This window comes from Rattus rattus, chromosome 6, assembly GCF_011064425.1.
Source record: "Rattus rattus isolate New Zealand chromosome 6, Rrattus_CSIRO_v1, whole genome shotgun sequence".
NCBI lineage: Eukaryota > Metazoa > Chordata > Mammalia > Rodentia > Muridae > Rattus > Rattus rattus.
Genome location: NC_046159.1, coordinates 2,756,165 through 2,768,964, shown reverse-complemented (window position 1 = coordinate 2,768,964; position 12,800 = coordinate 2,756,165). Strand labels below are relative to the sequence as shown.

Genomic DNA, 12,800 nt, shown 5'->3' with positions numbered 1-12,800 from the left:
CCTGTCACTATTACAGGAGCCACAGATTTTTACTGACATTAATATCAACGTAATGTTAATTTGTCCTGCCTTTTTTCTTCCCCCACTACCCCCAGTCCCTGTTGTCTCAGATTTCCACGTGCTTATTTTAAAATGACAGACACTCAGAGCACATGTAACGCTGTTTTCTGTGAATGTGTGACAGAGGCTGGAGTCTTAGGGTTGTTGTTTGAAGTGACATAGCGTTCCTAAGGCGGGGGTCGAGTAAACTGGCCGTCTGGCAGGGGTTCTTGGCTGCTACTAATATGATTCATGTGTTCAAAAAGTCCCCAGAGACCACGAAAAGGTTTTCAGCACACTGTGGTCAGACAGCCCTAGTACACAAGTGTCGGAGCAGACCAGCAGTTTCTCTGGAGAAGACTGCAAACAGAGGCTGTGAGCTGAACAATCCTACCAAGTCCAGAGTAGACAGAACCCGCCTGCCGCCCATTGGCTGCCGCACACTGGGCATGACATTTGCAAGCTGCTGGCTTGATTCCAGCAGCTTGCCCTGTCCCCAATGTGTTTGCAGTTGGCAAGATGGCTTTCTGAAGCTCAGCAATTTCCATTTTATTAAGAGAACGAATCGACCGACCACAGGTCTCCCAACGCGTGGGAGCCAGCTCGACACCTCCGGCTTCTGAGCATAGGTTATGCCTGAGGGGTTTCCTTGACTCCTTAAGTGCAGCTTATTTTAAAGTTTCCTTGAAAATGCCGAGAGGCACTGGGGTCACGGCTTGCCAGATAGAGAAGCTAACCCACAGACAATGTCGAGCCAGGCAAGCACTGTCCTGTCGATTTGCAGGAGGGCTACTTTTCTGTTTCTTCTCTCCGGAACTCAGTCCTCAACAGTTCTCAGTAACGTCTGCTGGTTTTCTGGAACTTACATGTTTAATAATTTATTTAATTTCGAGTGAAATCACAGCAGCTCTCATGGTAATTTCTCACATAAAGTCAAAACACTGGCCCCAAACAAAGAGCGACTCCTTCTGCTCTCTGAGCTCAGTGGATGATTTTTTTTTTTTAACCAATTTTGAAGGCAATCGGATGAGGCTTAGTTCAGATCTGGTTCTCACCGTTTGCCAGCTGTTTGGCTCTGGGAAAGCCCCGCCCCATCTGGAACCCATGCATCCTCCATTGTCATGTAGAGAGGATGTCTTCAGCATGAAAGACCTTGGCTCATGGTGGGCACAAGGCCAAGGGCTGATATCATACCAACCTATGATGCAATAGGTTGACCTCCTTTAGTGTAAAGGACACAGAAAATGCGCTCAGTGCATTAAGTGGCTCTTAGAGGGAGTCTGTGTGTGAGACCCATGACAGCACGCACGTCCTAAAGCGGCATGTGTGAAAGTGTGCCCCGCCTCCGTGGTGAACGTCCAGTGAATTCACTTGGAAGCTGTGGTTTGGAAGTAGGTTGTTCAGGATGTTGGGCGCTCACACAGTGTGCCCTTTTCCACTCAACATGTTAAGGTAATCGCACAGTGTGCCTTTTTCTGCTCCCCGCAGAGGACTGTTAGGACACCATCCAAGTTCAGCCAGGTCCAAAGATACATGGTGACTTTCTCTTTTCTTTTTTCTTCTCTTTTCATCCACCACTGCCACCTCCTCCTCTTTTTCTTCACCCCCCCCACTTCCTCCTCTTCCTTTCAATATTCCAAACAGGGCGAGTTTAAGGTGTGCGAGAGACACATCACCATGGATGACCTGTCCACCGCCCTGGAGGAGAACAGAGTGAAGGAGCTGTTCGGCTCGGGAACAGCCTGCGTTGTCTGCCCAGTTGCCAATATTCTGTACAAGGGCCAGGTAAGACAAATGGTTTTATACCCTAACCTTTTGCCCAGGGCTGGTGAGATGGCACGGTGCTGGAGACATTTGTCATCCAGGCTGAGAACTTAAGTTTTGGTCCCTGGGACCCACATAGCAGAAGGGAAGAGGGCGGCTTTCGAAGCTTACCTGTGACCTCTCCTGAGCTTGTCTGCACCCCCGGTGACACACACAATTAGCCAGTAAACGGATGCATGGAATTCAACAAACGTAAGCATTTGCCTGTGATTTAATGAGGTCATCACTTCGAGGGGAAGTTGAGCTGGATGAGACTGGGTTGGCCCATATACCTCTATCTTTTTTTCCTGGTGGTTTCACCAGAACTCAACTATGATAGCAAGTCAGCCCTGCCCTTGGCAAATGTGTGAGGCCAATTCGGTCAGAACGGAGACTTCCGCCATCACCTGGTTCTGCCAGCTTGCCTAGGAAGCAGCTGGATGTCAGCGCTCTGGTTTCTGACTGTGCTCCCAAGCCGAATGAGGAGTGGAACGGCCACAGGAACACAGGATGCACCTTAGAATTGTCAGTTCGTCTGTCCGCTGCCTTTGCGGTTGTCAGGGTTCAGTAGACCACTGCACAGACATTTCACGTGATGCCCTCTGATATGCTGTGTCTTCTTGCTACGTGCGGCTGACTTTAAAGAACAGATTTATTTGCTTTAGTTTGTCTGTCTGGTGCTCTGTGTGTGTGTGTGTGTGTGTGTGTGTGTGTGTCTGTCTGTCTGTCTGTCTGTGCAGTGCCTGTGGAGGCCAGAAGTGGGTTCTGGATCCCCTGAACCTGCAGTTACAGACCACCGTGTGGTTGCTGGGAACTGAACTCAGGACCTCTGGAAGAGCAGTCAGTGCTCTTAACCTCTGAGCCATCTCTCCAGCCCCCGTTTAGTCACTTTTACTTGTGTCATCTATGCATTATTTTGCCAGTTTGAAGGCTTCTCCTTCTGTAGAAAAATCCAGTCCTCGTGCGTGTCTGTCAGCCTCTGTCTTTATATCGTAAGGGTATAGGAGTCATTTTACAGGCACTCCATCAATGTGTAGATGCTACTCTATTACGCACGTAGGCAGTCTGTGTCTGTGTGGGCGAGATTCTGTAGGCGGATAGGTGTTACTCCTGCAAGACCAACTACTCCTGAGGCCATGCTAGATAGAAACTCCCCGATGGATGAATCGAACGTTGTAATCTCAGCTGACTGGGTTGGTCATTATTGTTATTACTACTATTCATATCACTATTAATTATTATTATTATTTGTTATTATGTTTTGTGTAACACTTTAGAGTTTGCTCTTCAGGGCTGGCTGCTGAAGTAGTTTGACGTGTAGCTATTTCACAGTGGGGAAAGTGCCTGGTTGCCTGGTTGTATGTAGATTGGTAGAGGGACAGGGGAGGAGGGAGGTGGGAGGCGGAGGGAGGGATAGAAAAGAGCAGAGAGAGAAAGAAAGGATTGTAAGGGCCCAGACTGAGTATTTTATGGCAATATCTAGGTATGTTATTAGTAACTAAATGCTCGTTTTAATAACTAAAATCCAATTGCTGCTCCAGCCCAGAAATAAAAAGTTTACAAAGGTTAAGTTATTTTTAATGCTTCTCCTAAATGCTTCAGGGAGGCATTCAAAGCCCAAAAGGGGTTCCTAATTATCGTATTATACTAAAAGGCATAATAAGAAGAGTGTTTGAGAATACTAGCTATCTGCTAACTATCAAAGCATCAAAAGCCAGCCCGCCAGCAAGGCATGAACAGGCATGGCTCAGATACAGGCCAAGGGTATGAGATCTCTTTCGGCTAGGAGTTTAACCCTGCCTTCCCATGGGAGCTGCGGCCCGTGGAGGTACGCCTTGCCCCAGACGTAGGTTCAGAAACTCCTTATGTAAAAGAAGAGCCTCGCTTTAATTCACCCCTTTGAAATCACTTGCTTTCGTTTGTTTCGAAATATCTTTGAGGTCTGGTCCCTTGCCAGAGTGTTCAGTAGAGGGCAATTATTCATCCCGTGGGTCCTTAAACACCTGGGTTGAGTTAGTCGGGGACCCTTCCATTCTGAATTCCTTAAGCCACCCTGAAGAATGGCTTTCGAACCCTTTGTGCCTTCGGTTGAGTTGGTAGGAGATGAATATGCTGTCTTTGACTGACTGGTGCAGGCTAGGGAGGTAGCAGGCGTTAATAGTATGTCGGGGTGCCTCTCTCGGTCTTCCTGTTTTAGAAATGGTCTTCCTGTTACCCACATGCGTGCCTCTCGCCCTCAGACTCCTTTCTCCCTCCCTCCTCAGATGCTGCACATTCCAACCATGGAGAATGGCCACAAGCTTTCAAGTCGCATCATGGCAAAGTTGACTGATATCCAGGTAGCCATTTTCACCACATGGGGTTGGGGACCAGCAGGGGGAGGTGGCTCAGGGGATAAGAGCATTTGCTGTTCTTGTAGAGGACCTGGGTTCATGTCCCAGCATCCCCATGTCAGCTCAGGTCTGGTTCTAGGAGTTCTGGAACATTCTTCTGTGTGCCTCATACTCAGATGCATAAAAGAAAAAATAAATATTCAAAAAAAAAATCTCCTTAGGCCTCAGTTTGTGGTCCAACGAGAGAGACCATGCTTAGTGCTAAAGCTTTATGTCCTCCATGTATTAGAACCACAAAGGGAAGATGTGAAATGGTGTAATTCAAGGCGAGTATTAAACTCAGGGAAGATATTCGTGACAGAATGAGTGAGGTTGAGTGAGGCAGAAGGGGGAGAGAGACAATAAGAAAAAGAAGAGTGGGGAGCGGGGTATTCGTGAGGGACTTGGAGTCAGCTAGCCTTCCAGAATAAATGCAATTTTCAATACTTAAAATTCTGATTTAAGAGTGTAACATGTTATTGTAAAGATGGAAAATATATTAAAAATAGGAGAAGGGGTTGGAATATAGTGATACTGTCTTTACCTACCATGTGGTGAGGACAGGTCACATCCCAATACCCAGAACTGGGTGGGAAGGAATGAAGAAGAATTAAATATATCCAATGGCTGTTAATTCTGAATTTTGAATATTTTCAACTTCAACATTATATAAGCATGTATCTGTTAACGTATGTAGTTCCCAACAAGACAGTGGTAATTAAACATAATTTTGTTACCTGCCTTTTCTATATAATAAGCCATCCCCTTTTATCTCCTGAATTTCTCAGGCTGGGGACAGAGCTCAGTTGTTGGGGGTCCTTGTTTACTGGGCACAAAGTCTTGGGGTCAAACCCAGCCTCTCACACACCAGACTGCCAGTCACACTTGTAATCTTTTTATAGCCGGACCTCGGAGGACCAGAGGCCATCCTCCGCTAAAGAAACTTCCAAGCTAGCCTGGGCTATATGAAACCCTGTCTCAAAAAACCAAAAGTAATTTAGATAAGTAATGAAGGAGGAAAAAGGATAGTCTACTGTTTCACACCAGCGAGATGCTTTTCGTAAAGCTCTTTCATGAGAAAATTGGTGGGGGCGGAGCACATCTTTAATCTCAGCACTTTGGAGGTATGGGCAGGGGATCTCTGAGTTCAAGGCCAGCCTGGTCTACATAGGGAGTTCAACTTTACCAGGACTATATAGTGAGGACTTTTATTTATTTATTTATTTTTTAAAAAAGATTTAAATAGAGAAGATGCATGAAGGGGATGAATGCTTAAATGTTTGTCACCCACAGAATTCAGGTCCCCAGAATCCTGTGTAAATGACAACCCATCCAGCAATTCCAGCTTCTGAAACAGAGCCAGGGGATCATCCCCAGAGCTGGTTAGCAAGACCAGCCATGTCCATGAGCTCTGGGCTTGACTGAGTGACCGGATCTCTCTGAGTAAGGAAGAAGAGTATCAACTGTAGGACTCTCCATACACACGCACATATGGGTATCTACATATACACATGTCTGCACACGTATAGACACGCCTACACACGTACAGCACGTATACAATGGAAAAGGGGGAAAAAGACGCATGTGGTAGAACGGTTGAGAAAACCTCAACTTCCCCCCGTTTATGCGCTTTAGTGGCCGTGATGCTAAATCCAGTATCAAGGCTGACGAAGCAGCCTGTCTAGTCCAGTGCTCCCTGTTGCAGGTGCCTGCTGGTAATTGGTAATTCGGCACTTGGCCCGTGGAAGTCGGGGGAGGGGGGACCGGAAGTCTCAGTTGTCATCAGAAACTTCGAGTCTCAAGCCAGCCTAGGCTACAAGAGAGCCTGTCTTTAAAAACAAAACCAAACAACAACCGCCCCCCTCCCGGGTTCACTCAGAATTCATACTGAACGCAGACAAAGGTTGTAACCGCAGGCACAGGAGATCAGAGATGACTCAGAGTCAAGTCACAAGCACACACACCCCGTGTCCCCCAACGTGTTAAGCAACAGGGCCTTCCATCCATAATCAAAACCACATCTTTTTCCCCTTCAATTATTTTATGCTTGTGTCCTCAGGTCTCCAAATTATCCTCTTACAGGATGGCAAATTGGTGCTGTTAGCCAAGCGACTAGCTTGTCTGTTTCCAAGAAAAATAATTTTTAGTAATTACCGAGGGGGGAAAAAAAGAAGTAGGATGTTACATCATGTTTGACATTTGATCTTTTTGGGCGTTACATGGAAACATGATGTTTCTCTACAAAGTGTTCCACAAAATTAAAGACAAGCGTAAAAACCACACACACACAAAAAAGGCAAAACCCAAGCTCTTGCCAGTGTGACCCAGGGGGAATTTTTGAAACCTCAGATGTGTAGACTTTTGTACTTCTGAATATTCGGGTAAGTACTGCACTGGAGAAACCAATTATCCACATTGATCCCTGAGTGCTAGGTTACTCAACAAATACCTCTAGCAAAAGGCACAGGCCCAATACAAGGTTGTTTTGTGCCTCCCCCTTTTATAATCAAAAGGGAGAGGCACTCCTGGGTCTTTACAAAGCTGAGGTGAACTCGGCCTCGCTGCCTGCCCTTCTGTTTTTGCCCATCCTACACTCCCAGCTCCCATTCTAAGGTCTCCTCTCGCCTGCAAATGCTCCTTTAGTTTCACGACGTCACCATCTCTGCCGGAGCTCCTACCATCTGGTTGCGTTATATGGTTATAGCTGGTTTTCAGTGTTTGTCCCTGTAGGAACTTTTTCCCTTAGGTTTGTTTTTGAGACAGGGTCTCTCTGTGTACACCAGGCTGGCCTTGAACCTTACAGCATTCCTCCGGAGCATGTACGGCTCACCTCCTGTGGAAACCTTTTTTTTTTTTTTTTTTTTTTTTTTTTGAGCTGGGGACCCGAACCCAGGGCCTTGCGCTTCCTAGGCAAGCGCTCTACCACTGAGCTAAATCCCCAACCCCTGTGGAAACCTTTTAAACACCTCTTGAGCTACCTAAACTCAGAAGTTCAATTATAATCGGTCACACTGGTCCCCTCCTAGAGCTGTTTGAATGCTGGCGTTTGAGGTTTTGCTTTTGTTGTTTTGTTTTGTTTTGCTTTGTTTTAAACTTCTCTTTAAACCTCCTAGGGTTTAGCACAGGTCTAGGGTAGAGTCCACAGACAGTAATATTTCTTCATCGAAAGATGGAGTGGGATGACAAGACGAAGTTTTTAAATGCCAATCGCGTGTTGCTCCTGCGTTTTTACATCTTCTAGGGAGAGATAGGGGATGTCTTGAACGATATGGCCTTGATGGGTTTCATGTTTTTAAGCGACAGATTTGAGCTAGTAATTTTATAACAAGAAAGGCTTCGTCTAGTTCACGGCTTCAGAGATTCAACACTGGTCCGGTCTCTGATGACACTGGCAGGTGGCAGGTCCCCGTGCAGCTTAGGGGGTGGGGGGTGGGGTCTGTCCTTTTCAAGGCAATGGCTCCAGTGAGCTAAGGGCCGAGGCCACACCTTAAGTTCTGCTGTTATTTGCCAGCTCCACCGTGGGGACAGAGCCTTCAAACCAGGCCTTTGAAGAGACGAGACAGACAGCACGTTGAGGCAAGCGTCAGGTTCTTCCTCGTTATCCTATCAAGATAGATATTAATATCATCATGACTGCCTTGAGGCGGCTGGAGCCTGGGCCTCAGGCATCAGGGAAAGGGGTGTGAGGAATGAACTCCTGTTTCATGGAGTAGGAAAAGGAAGCTGCAGGTTCATAGTGAGGTTATTACCATGTTATTGATCGATTGAGATAGTCTCTTACAGCCTAGGCTAGCCTTAAATGCCTACAGATCCCCACTGCCCTCACCTCCCAAGTGCTGGTACCACAGAAGACTCACTTTTGTTTCTAAGTCTGTGGGAAGAGAGGGGCGGGCTGTGTGCACTTGTACGTGTCGGTGAGCATGGAAGCCAGAGAGGGTTCTGAATCCGACGGACGGAGCTGGAATTAGAGACTTTTGAACCCAGGCGCTGACTGAAGCCAGGTCCTCTGGGAGATCGGCCCGAGCTCTTAGCTGCTGAGCCCCTGCGGCAGCCGATGGAGCCCGTGAGGGTGGGTTGAGCTGCTCTCTCTCGGACTGAAACACCACGGTTGTCTTTGCTTTTGTTGCAGTATGGACGGATCAAGAGCGAATGGACACTGGAGGTACCCTAATGGGAGAGCTCAGGGTATCGGTGACGGGGTGCCACAGAAGACCGACTCCTGTCCTCGAGCTGGGACAACCTGTGACTAGTTTAGCTCCTTGTAGTTCCATTGTTCATTGTTACCAAACGAGTTTGTGTCCCCCCCCTCCCCCGTGAGCCAAGAAAATTGCCAGTGTTGAGTGTCACCTGTGAACATGATAGTAGCTGCTTTACTGTACCTTTCCTTGGAAAGCTATCAATGAATAATTGCCTCCCCTCACTCCATACCAGATCCTTAGTAGGAGAATGGGTTCCCCCACCAATGAGATGTCTGTGTGCTGGAAGGGCTACTGAGGAAATGCCATAGGCGGCCTCCCTGTGACTCATGGGCACCCTCAGAGCGGGAGCCCTTTGTTACTTTTGCTGGCTGGTAAGGTTCTGTTGTTTACGTTTGTGTTTGTTTGTTTCTAATTGGGGAAGATTTGGGCTCCCTGTGAAGCCCTGCTGGCCTGGTATTCTGTGATGTCTGCCCAGGCTGGTCTCAGACTCGGAGCGGGTCTTCCTGTCTCACACAGCCTTCTGGACGCTGGGGCGATGGACAGGTGTGATACCTTGATTTGTTTCTGTCTTTTAAACAAAAGTTTGGTCGGCTGGATTTCGTTTCTCCGCGCTTCTGTAAGTCCCTGAGTCCGCGCTAAGGTGACCGTGCCCCTTCTTGGTATCATGGCCTGCACTAATGTCACCGAAGGTGTCTGTGAGGCTCACTGCCCTTTTTCTGTAACTATACCTGGCTGCTCACTGCGCTGCTATGAGACTAGGGGTCCTGTGCCTTCTAGATCTTTGTATCCTCAAAGCCCAGCACATAGTAAGTATTCAGTACTTGTTTACCATGAGAATGAACATAGAAGTGTACTTTCTGTCTCTCCATGCTGAAACCCTTTCGGAAACCACGCCTGATTCGGGCAGCATGTAGCAGTATTTATCTTAGGCTGTCTTTCTTGTCCCTGGACTCCTCCAGACAGCATGGAGGAATTCTGTGTTAAGATTATCTTGGAGTTTAAGTGATTGCCCTGGAAAAATGAAATGTTCCAACCATGTGGAAATGACAGCTACTGTACATTATGTATGAAATGCCAAATAAAGGGACAAGTTGGGAGATAAACTCTGGATTTGGATCTTTTTTTTTCTTTCTTTTTTTCGGAGCTGGGGACCGAACCCAGGGCCTTGCGCTTGCTAGGCAAGCTCTACCACTGAGCTAAATCCCCAACCCTGGATTTGGATCTTAATCTGCATTTCGAACCCTTCTCTTGAATGGGCATTGAAGAAGCACCCGGCTAGGTCACAGACACTAATTCTAGATCATGTCCTCCTCGGCTGGGAACTGTGAGTGGAAAGTTCAGCAGAGGCCCAGTTTATCCAGGAGAAAGTCAGGTCTCCATAGAAAGCAGCTACCCTCAGAAGGTTGACTCTCAGCACGGTGTTGGGTTTCTTGGCTTCAGTAGCTTTCATCTTACTGATGGAACTGGGGTCTCTTCAGAGCCCCGGGATTGGGGGTAGGGGAAAGGACATTATAAAAACTCCACCCGTTAGAGACAGTCCTTAAGACTGGTTAATTTAACATTTAACCACACAGAGCACTTTAATCCCATTCCAGATGCTTAGCTGTCACATTTCTTTTTAGACAAATAGTAAAAACTGTGGAAGGTCATGATGGGAGATGGTAAAATAGGTCCGAGGGATCTTTTCCTTGGCGACTGACGTCCTGGGTGAGGGTGCCCTCAAGCACTTCTCCATCCTTCCCTGCCCGGGCCCCTTCCTGAGGGTATTCATGAGGTAGCAGCATCCTGAGATGCTCTTGGCTTCCCCATACTCTTTGACCTCGTCTTTAGGTCCAGGCTAGACCGACAGGTGTAGTAGCTGTCAAGCAACACAGAAGCAGCAAACCGAGTCCTGTGAGAAGGGAGGTGCCTTGTCTGCCCCGAGTCTACTTAAGACTTTACACTTTTAAATTGAGAGTGGCCCATTTGATGGTTGAGGAGTATATGTTACGACCTCTTGCGTCAAAACCTGATAAGTTTTCTGTCAGGCTCAGTTGAAATGGAAGGAAGGACACCTGCCTTTAAAAACCGGAGGCCTGATACAGAGCACAATCTGCCTTCCTCACTGAAGTAACAGAATAGGAAACTGACCTCTGCGATGACTTCTTTATGGGCACCGAAGAAACATCTGTAGTTCTTTCCCCCTGCTCATTACTTGTTTAATTGCAGGGGCGGGATGCAGCAAGAGGGTTGAACCAGTCAATTACCTGTTCTTTGAGACTCACTATCCCAACACTAATTGATCGTTTAAGGCACAAGACAGTATATAGCATTAAGAACGTGTAAAGCTAATCGGCCGGGCACAATCAACAAATTAATATTATTGCTGATATTTGCATAATTGACTGCATTATTTAATGTTTAATCAGGTTGATCAGATGAGATTCGGAGGTCACATGCAAGTGGGTATAAACAGGCCATGATTCGCTTATTTTGTATAGCTTCTTTTCACGAACACATCAGATTTCCTCAGAACCCAAGTGAAACCCAGGAGTTCAAAAGCAGAGAGAACCTGAGACTTGACTGACATGGTTTGCTGATGCAACGTAGCTGTTAGAGTCGCTTATGGAGGGCTCTACTATAGAAGCAGAAGTGGGCTGTCCCAGCAAAGCAGGCAGGACTACAGAAATGAGCGATTTCTGGCAGCCTGTGGTTGCAAAACTTCAAAGAGGAAGTGACTGAGAAACTTTACGATGAGCCATGCTTTTTCCTGATGCAAGAAACGGGCTGTAGAGGGTCTGGGGAGATGGCTCTGTGGTAAGAGCACGTGCTGCTCTGGTAGCCACCCTGGGGTTCACTTCCTTGGACCCACCTGGCAGCTCACAACTGTATTAATTCATTCCAGTTCCAGAGGATTTGACACCCTCTTCTGACCTTTAGGGGGAGCTGTATGCACGTGATGAGCAGACCTACTCGGGCCCACCACGGGTACATAATGTCATCTTACAAGAAGAGAAACAAGCTCTGTGGTGATGTACTGTCCACTCTGTGAAGCTCTGTGAGGGGGAGAGAGCCTATCTCACTCACGCTGGGATAAAATCCTCACTGTATCATTTTGTTACTTCTTGCTTGGTAATAATGTTGTGCTGAGCACTTCTGGACTCCTGGAGACAGCTTTGAGCATAGGCTAGACTAAAGGGTAGGAAAGACTTTGTTTCAATTCTGCTCTTTCACCTTAAGGGAATTAATTGAAGTCTGAAGCTGTCTGTGTAACTCTTTTCTTTGCCTTCCTGGCTCTGGGTTCTACAGAGTCCTCTGTCCTTACAAAATTGTGTTGTTCAGTTTAAAACTTGTGACTGAGGCAGAAAGCCTCTCAAAAGACAACAGTTGCTTGTTTCCATTGGATTTGGTACTTCTAAACTATTTAGAGCAATACTCATTGGTCACATCAAAGCCAAGGACTATGAGAAATTCTGTGTTCCATGTCCGGACCCAGATAAGGTCAGTGAACTCTTTCTGGTTAAGAGGTTTTCTATGAACATGCAGACTCTGTAGTTACAGACAGTGGCGCCTGTGAGCCATTTCATGGACACATGGTAGCAACTGTCACTTTGTTTTGTCACAGGTAGAATTTGTTCAGCTTTCTAGGTTCCACATATCTCCGCCCCTAAAGAGGCAAAGCGTTTCAGATTTTCATGTTATATATTATTGGACAGAGGCTCATGAAGATTAGTGTTCATGTGGTACACATTGATTGTGCATCCATAGCATGCATCTCACACAGCCAGCACTAAAACATGACGTTCACACAGAAAATAAATAGTACCTGAGCATAACCACGTGGAGAGTGTGGGCTGATAACCTGATCTAGCTTTAAACATAAAAGCAATATTGAATAGATACCTAGGAGGACCAGAGAGAGCACAGCTCTCAGCCATCATGCTGCTTCTCCATCTTTATAAGGAAATCTCTGCTGTTTTTATTCTTCTCTGCTGCCTGGGAGGTTAGAACCGAGGTCTTCTCATGCTCGTGTCTGTGGATACCCACCAGGCTCCTGTCACCCACCTAGCATGGCTGTCATCTACACTTGTGTTTGTCACCTTCTTCTGAAGTAGCATTGGAGTGTCAGCTGCATCTAACAAGACGCCCATGTCTGCGTCTTTGTTCGTCTCGGTAAACTGAAAGCGGGATTAACCGGAAAGAAGCATAGAAAACAATGTTACAGAAACATGTCTACCCCATCGTCCGCTGTGTGGAGCTGTTGGAGCTCACAGCTGAAATGGGCGGCTGTACCATTCACTCTTCACACACCGTGACTTCCCGTTGAAGGTTTTTATTTCCTTGGTGTGGGGATTGAGCATATCTCTGGCATGCTGGGTAAGGACTCTGCCACTGGGCTGCATCTCTC

The 12,800-nt window shown here is 46.9% G+C and overlaps 1 protein-coding gene across 1 annotated transcript in view; it reads left to right on the top strand.

Moving 5' to 3' along the window:
- Bcat1 (branched chain amino acid transaminase 1) overlaps positions 1 to 9,516 on the top strand; it is a 47,839-nt gene extending 38,323 nt beyond the window's left edge. The window contains exons 9-11 of the mRNA XM_032905394.1: positions 1,684 to 1,824; positions 4,107 to 4,181; positions 8,344 to 9,516. Of these exons, the coding sequence (XP_032761285.1) occupies positions 1,684 to 1,824; positions 4,107 to 4,181; positions 8,344 to 8,385 (258 nt within the window). The 3' untranslated portion in view covers positions 8,386 to 9,516. The remainder of the gene's footprint in view (positions 1 to 1,683; positions 1,825 to 4,106; positions 4,182 to 8,343) is intronic.
- The last annotated feature ends 3,284 nt before the right edge of the window (positions 9,517 to 12,800 follow it).